Source organism: Salmo trutta, chromosome 2 (assembly GCF_901001165.1).
Source record: "Salmo trutta chromosome 2, fSalTru1.1, whole genome shotgun sequence".
NCBI lineage: Eukaryota > Metazoa > Chordata > Actinopteri > Salmoniformes > Salmonidae > Salmo > Salmo trutta.
In genome coordinates, this window is record NC_042958.1 from 49,191,881 (window position 1) to 49,199,693 (window position 7,813).

The 7,813-nt window shown below is 42.9% G+C and overlaps 1 protein-coding gene across 1 annotated transcript; it reads right to left on the minus strand.

The window, feature by feature from the left end:
• Positions 1–3,327: 3,327 nt before the first annotated feature.
• LOC115148487 (urotensin-2 receptor-like) lies at positions 3,328–7,481 on the minus strand. Its single transcript, XM_029690414.1, has 3 exons — positions 7,121–7,481; positions 4,184–4,911; positions 3,328–3,992 (listed from the first exon to the last, which is right to left on the minus strand). The coding sequence occupies exons 2-3, from the start codon at positions 4,907–4,909 to the stop codon at positions 3,612–3,614; spliced, it is 1,107 nt and encodes a 368-aa protein (XP_029546274.1). The 5' UTR covers positions 4,910–4,911; positions 7,121–7,481; the 3' UTR covers positions 3,328–3,611.
• Between the last annotated feature and the right edge of the window lie 332 nt (positions 7,482–7,813).

Here is a 7,813-nt window from a genome sequence, read left to right on the forward strand (position 1 = left end):
ATAAGCTGGAAGTAGAAGCCTAAGTGTTGTTGTTCATTAGTTTACTCCAATTAGGGAGGGGTGGTAAGGTTAGGGGAAAATAAATATATATTGTATATATTTACAAAAAATATATATGGGGGATTGGATATGATGCAGATTTATCTGCAATATTAAAGCTCAATTCTCTGCAATGACTACCGCTCAGAGTTCAACACCATAGTGCCCTCCAAGCTCATCACTAAACTAAGGACCCTGGGACTGAACACCACCCTCTGCAACAGGAACCTGGACTTCCTGACAGTCCGTCCCCAGGTGGCGAGGGTAGGCAACAACACATCCGCTGTTCCTCAACACGGGGCCTCAACACGTAGGCCTTATCACCGACAATGATGAAACAGCCTATAGGGAGGAGGTCAGAGACCTGGCAGTGTGGTGCCAGTAGAACAACCTCTCCCTCAACATCAGTAAGGCAAAGGAGCTAACCGTGGACTATAGGAAATGAAGGGCCGAGCGCGCCCCCATTCACATTGACGGGGCTGTATTGGAGCGTTTCGAGAGCTTTAAGTTCCTCTGTGTCCACATCACTAAGGACCTATCATGGTCCAAACACACCAACACAATCGTGAAGAGGGCATGACAAAGCTGAAAAGATTTGGCATGGGCCTTCAGATCCTCCAAAAGTAATACAGCTGCACCACTGAGAGCATCTTGACTGGCTGCACCACTGAGAGTATCTTGACTGGCTGCATCACCTTTTGGTATGGCAACTGCTTGGCATACGACCGCAAGGCACTACACAGGGTAGTGCGTACGGTCCAGTACATCACCACCAAGTCATACTCTGTTCCCACATAGCAATTGGTACTGGAGAGCCAAGTCTGGGACCAAAAGGCTCCAGAACAGCTTCTAACCCCAAGCCAGAAGACTGCTTTTGACCTCCTGTGTTGTTTTTGCACTGATATTATTGCACTGGCTCTATGCACACTCACTGGACTCTACCCACATAGTCACACATACTACACTGACACTCCAACACACACATTCACACTACATTCAGTTGAAGTCGGAAGTTTACATTGACTTCGGTTGGAGTCATTAAAAATCTTTTTTCAACCACTCCACAAATTTCTTGTTAACAAACTATCGTTTTGGCAAGTCTGTCAGGACATCTACTTTGTGCATGACACAAGTCATTTTTCCAACAATTGTTTACAGAAAGATTATTTCACTTATAATTCACCATATAACAATTCCAGTGGGTCAATAGTTTACATACACCAAGTTGACTGTGCCTTTAAACAGCTTGAAAATTCCAGAAAATTATGTCATGGCTTTAGAAGCTTCTGTTAGGCTAATTGACATCATTTGAGTCAATTGGAGGTGTACCTGTGGATGTATTTGAAGGCCTACCTTCATACCCAGTACCTTTTTGCTTGACATCATGGGAAAATCAAAAGGAATCAGCCAAGACCTCAGAAAAAAAATGTGTAGACCTCCACAAGTCTGGTTCATCCTTGGGAGCAATTTCCAAACGCCTGAAGGTTCATCTGTACAAACAATAGTACGCAAGTATAAACACCATGAACCATGCAGCCATCATAGCGCTCAGAAAGGAGACTCGTTCTGTCTCCTAGAGATGAACGTACTTTGGTGCAAAAAGTGTAAATCAATCCCAAAACTGCAGCAAAGGACCTTGTGAAGATGCTGGAGGAAACAGGTACAAAAGTATATTTTTCCACAGTAAAACGAGTCCTATATCGACATAAACTGAAAGGCCGCTAAGCAAAGAAGAAGCCACTGCTCCAAAACCACCATAAAAAAGCCAGGCTATGGTTTGCAACTGCACATGGGACAAAGGTCGTACATTTTGGAGAAATGTCCTCTAGTCTGATGAAACAAAAATAGAAATGTTTGGCCATAATGACCATCGTTATGTTTGGAGGAAAAAGAGGGAGGCTTGCAAGCCGAAGAACACCGTTCCAACTGTGAAGCACGGGGGTGGCAGCATAATGTTGTGGGGGTGCTTTGCTGCAGGAGGGACTGGTGCACTTCACAAAATAGATGGCATGATGAGGCAGGAAAATGATGTTGATATATTGAAGCAACATCTCAAGACATCAGTCAGGAAGGTAAAGCTTGGTCACAAATGGGTCTTCCAAATGGACAATGACCCCAAGTATACTTCCAAAGTTGTGGCAAAACGGCTTAAGGACAACAAAGTCAAAGTATTGGAGTGGCCATCACAAAGCCCTGACCTCAATCTTATAGAAAAGTTGTGGGCAGAACTGAAAAAGCTTGTGCAAGCAAGGAGGCCTACAAACCTGACTCAGTTACACCAGCTCTGTCAGGAGGAATGGGCCAAAATTCACCCAACTTATTGTGGGAAGCTTGTGGAATGCTACCCACAACGTTTGACCCAAGTTAAACAATTTAAAGGCAATGCTACCAAATACTAATTGAGTGAATGTAAACTTCTGACCCACTGAGAATGTGATGAAAGAAATAAAAGTTGAAAAAAATCATTCTCTCTGCTATTATTATTATTTCACATTCTTAAATAAGGTGGTGATCCTAACTGACCTAAAAACAGGGAATTTTTACTAGGATTAAATGTCAGGAATTGTGAAAAACTGAGTTTAAATTTATTTGGCTAAGATGTATGTAAACTTCCGACTTCAACTGTATGCTCACACACATGAATATTGATGCCACCCACATTTACTTGTAGACACTCTTTCACACTCTTCACAGACGCTGCTGCTATTCTGTTTATTATCTATCCTGATTGCCTAGTCACTTTTCCCCCTACCTACATGTACATATTACCTCAACTACCTTATACCTCTGCACATTGACTCGGTACCGGTACTCATTATTGTTATTTTCTTGTGTTAATATATATTTTTTTTAGATCTCATTTGCAAAACACATTTTATCTTACTTTTTAACTCTGCATCGTTCAGAAAGGGCTCATAGGTAATCCTTTCACGGTAATTTCTAAACCTTTTGTATTCGCCGAATGTGACAATTTTGTTGTTGTTGAAAATAACGCTGGACTGTCAATATTTGAAATGTGTAACTACATCAAGTCAATTTGGGTATTGAGTTATTTCTACCAGAAGGGAATATGCCAGAATCAACATGGAAAACCTATATACTGAAGGAAGCAACCCTAACCTCTAGACCAGGCCACGGCTGAGTTCATTTGTAACTTCAGGATACACTAGACACTTGTATGTCGTAGCCTAATGGAGACCAATATCTATCTTGTGTTATAAAGCTGTATAAAACAACAGTTGTTGATGTGTATGGCTGCATTTCAGATACCTTTTTTACATTTAAATGTTGCAGCAATGAGACCCAGGCCTAGAGTTTGAGCGTGTGAGCGATAACGTTATTTTGATAGCAAGCCCTGATCCCAATGACTCAACTGCCCCGCGTGGAGAGAAAGAGAACTGCTAATTTTCAGCCAATCACGAGGCTAAATTGAATTTCCTGATGCATCAGCAAAATTCTCTGCGACAAAATAGTGATTAAGTTAAGATCCGACATCTGTACGTCACTGTAAATGGGACATGTGGAGATAATGTCACGATAAGACCAAGACCAGAAACCTCTTCTTCTATACCTCACAGGCTGCTGTTGTGCGTGGTGCGCAGAGACGGCGTGTGTGTGAGCATGAAGCTCTCTGTGCACTGCTGGCTGCTGGAGGACAGCGACCTCCTGGGTGATCGCTGGAACCGGTTCCATCGGTTGAAGTAGCTGCCCGCGGTCCAGGTGCGCTGGCGCTTCCGCAGGTACTCCTTGTAGTTCTTGGTGAGCAGCGTGTAGAGGAAAGGGTTGATGCAGCTGTTGGAGTAGGTGAGACAGGTGGTCAAGTAGTTGATGTTGCGCTTGGACTTGGTGGAGAGATGGATGGAGGGCTGGAACTGACCCAGGAGCTGCCAGATCCAGAAGGGCAGGAAACAGGCCCAGAACAGCAGTACAATGGTGAAGATCAGATAGAGGACCTAAAGGATAGAGAAACACAAGATATAGATCAGCTAGAAGACCTACAGGACAGGGATTTACATGATTTCAGCAATCAATCACATTAATTTGTTTTACCAAAGGATTTTCCTTTGACATATCTAAATGATGGTAAGACAGAGGGAGATATTTAGTTTGATTGACATAAAGATACTTAGTTTAATTGACTGACCTTTTGGTTGGGTAGTTTCTTGGTCTGTTTGAAGGTTTCTGTCTGAGAGATCCAGTAGGTACGAGCCAGCCCGATGTAGAGAAAGCCAATGATCATCCCCGGAGCCACAATGCTGGTACAGAATAGGAAGGTGATATATACCTTATAGGACAGCTGTGAGATAGTTGGCTGGCACATGGCCTTGCTCCCCACCTTCATCATCTGAATACTGAGAATCATGGGTAAAGTCAGGACCAGGGAAGCCACCCACACGAGCACCGCAATGGCTTTGCGGTAGCTCTTTGACCGCTTGACTGTGTCCAGTGGTTTCAGCACGGCAAAGTATCTCTCCGTGCTCATGATGGTCAGCGTGAAAATGCTGGCGTGCATCGTCAGAAAATCCATGCTGATTAGAATCCTGCACCCAGCATCGCCAAAATACCAACCTTTCAGGAAGTATGTGCAGACCACGAACGGAATGGTCAACAGATAGAGGAGGTCAGCCAGGGCTAAGTTGATGATGTAAATATACATGGACGCCGCAAAACGCATGGAGTGACACATGACCACAAGGGTGTAGATGTTTCCGGAGACGCCAACCAGACACATGAGGGAGAGAATACAGCCTATTGTGAAGGTGGCGGCGGTGTCTTCGGGAGAGGAAGGGGTGGAGTCTAAAGGCAGGTCGGTGGCGTTGGGGATCAGCTCCATCAGGACCAGCAGGGGCTCCATGGATACTGTGGTCATCGCTACGGAGATAGAGGGGGAGGTGGTTAGTTTATTAACATCTTGCAGCAGCTACTCTTCTTGGGGTCCACATAAAATGTACGAATATTGGAAAGACACCAAGAGACAATAAAAATACTATTTACACACTATTCATATATATATTCATATATAAAGTACAGTTACATTTGATCTTTAGAAAGAGAAGTGCTGTGATACAAAATGTATTTTATATATTAGTATTTTAAAGCTAACTTGTTTTTTGCCTGAGTAACCTCAGAGCGTTCCATGATGACATGGCTCTATACATAACTGAGCGACGCATTAGATCTGTTTTTAGGCTGGGTACAGGGAAGAAACCCGCAGTGTCGTGTCTTGTGGATCATTCTGTTTGAAGTGTATGCAAATAGATTATACAAGTGGTTAGGCATTTTCCTCACACAAATGTTTCTTAAAAAGACAAGAAGAGAAGTAGTCAATTCCTCCTCAACACCTCAACCATGAAATATTATCGTGATGTAAGTTCTGTGTGTGCAGTTAAGGGCAAGGCATACTGCTTTGTATGACTGGGTGAATGGGGGAGTAGGAGAGGAGAGATAAATAAACAAGTAAATTATTATTAGCATGTCTGCAACAACAACAGATGGATGCCATGTTCATTAGGGGCGAAGGAGAGGGAGGAATGGGAAATACATTTATATTTTCATTAACGATCGCTCCACCAAGGTCACCATTGGCTCCATGGATACCACATTCATCGCTGGAGAAATGAGTGGAAGAGAGAGAGAAACAGAGAGAGAAAGTAGTAGTGGTGAAAGTGTTGCTAGACTGAACCAATTAGGATTAACAGTGAAGTCTCCCAGATCTTCATCAAATATAGCTAGCAATACACTTTCTGGTCTCACTAATGAAGATCTGGCAATGTGATGTAATGAACATAATTTGATATTTCTGGGCTATAATGTCTGTAGCCGAAACATTATTGGCAGGTTTCCCAGACCCAGGTTAAGCCAATTCCTGGACTAAAAAGCACTTTCAATGGAGATTTTCTATTGCCTTTTCAGTCCAGGAGTAGACTTTAACTGGTTGTGGGAAACTGGCCCGTTAATCTAGAACAATCTCCGTGAACAATCTACATGAAATCAAATGCTGATTACGCTTCTATAATGGTAGAACAGCGATGAACCCCAGGAAAAATAAACAAAGCTAATCTTAGGGAGCATAAAAACATATTTATTCATACTTAAGGTCAAATGCACTGCAATTCTATTCAGCAATTGGGAACTGCAATCATGTTCCAGTACGGTTAGGTTGGCCAATATGGGATAGTCTCAAAGACAGACCATAGACACAATATACAGCAGTACAATAATGACAAGATGAACGTTCAACTCTTATAAGAATAATGCATTTTATGCAACACTAAACTGCATTGACGGACTGGAATACAAATGTCAGTGACCTTAGCTGCAATAGTGGCTAACTGTACTGTGGTTTAACACAGGGTTCCAAAACGGTTCTTTGGCTGTCCCCATAGGAGAACCCTTTTTGGTTCCAGGTAGAACCCTTTTGGGTTCCATATAGAACCCTCTGTGGAAAGGGTTTTACATCAAACCCAAAGGGGTTCTATCTGGAACCAAAAAGGGTTCTTCAAAGGATTCTCCTATGGGAACAGCCGAAGAACCCTTTTAGGTTCTAGATAGAACCTTTTTGTTCTAAAAGTGTAAGATCAGTATAATACCATTTAGGAATTAGATTTCCTGGTCCCTACCTGTATGCAAATTATTTGACGGATATTATTTACAAAATAATGTATTTCTTTTAAGACACATATTCATGTCATAAGTCAATGGTGCCACCTGTCAGTGATTTTAGTCGGCAGGATAATGAGGAAGTAAAAGGTTTTACTGGCCAGGTCTGTCTTAACCAGATCACAAGGTCTTCTAACGTGGACACAATCAGGATGTGGAAACAATCAGGATGTGGAAACAATCAGGATGTGGACACAATCAGGATGTAGACACAATCAGGATGTGGACACAATCAGGAGAAAATACGCATGTCATTACCAGGTATAAATGAGGCTTTTATCTGCTCTGACAGAGCCTGGCAGCCTGTTGGAGTGCCAGGTGTGTGTGTGTGTTTGTGTGTGTGTTCGTGCGTGCGTACGTGCACACGTGTGTCAGGGGTGTCCCATTGAAATGTCTTTGAGGTAGAAGCTAACTGTCTTACCTTGATTGTTAGCTGCTGGATTGTTAGCTGACTGGATGCCTGAACAGAAAGATTTAGCATCTAGCTTCGTTAGCCTGTTGAACCATCACCTAGCTCACTCTGGTCCCCCAACTTCACATATACTGCAGGTATGTCTACAGCCAAAAAAATCCACACAGATCCTTCAATGAATCTGGTGATCCTGTGCATTTCAATTGAGATAAATAAAAAATCCTGGATCTTGAGTTTGGCTAAGAAGAATCCTTTGCCGTAACACCACTGTCTTCATAGTTTAATTTACCATAGTATATAGTCTCAATCAAAAGGTGAATGAATCCGAGATCTGAAAAAAAAGGTGCCTTTTGAGCTGGACTAAAACTTCTTCTACTCTCTCTGTCTCTCAGTGCAGCTTGAGAGTACCTTCCACAGGTTTGATTGAGAGCTTCAACATGCCAGCGGAGAAATTAAATGTTGAAGCGGTAATGATTAGAAGAAAAAGGAACGTTTCCTCACGGGGAATAGAGAGTGACTGAGGTGACAAATCACATTAAGCTACAGCTGGTTACGGAGAATCCCCTTCACTGAGACACAGTGTCTGAGAGACTGAGAGAGAGAGGACGGAGGGGAGGGAGAGAGGGAGGGAGGAACGGAGAGGAGGGAGGGAGGGAGGGGTGGAGAGGAGGTAGGGGGGATACAGATAGAGAGCCACTCTCG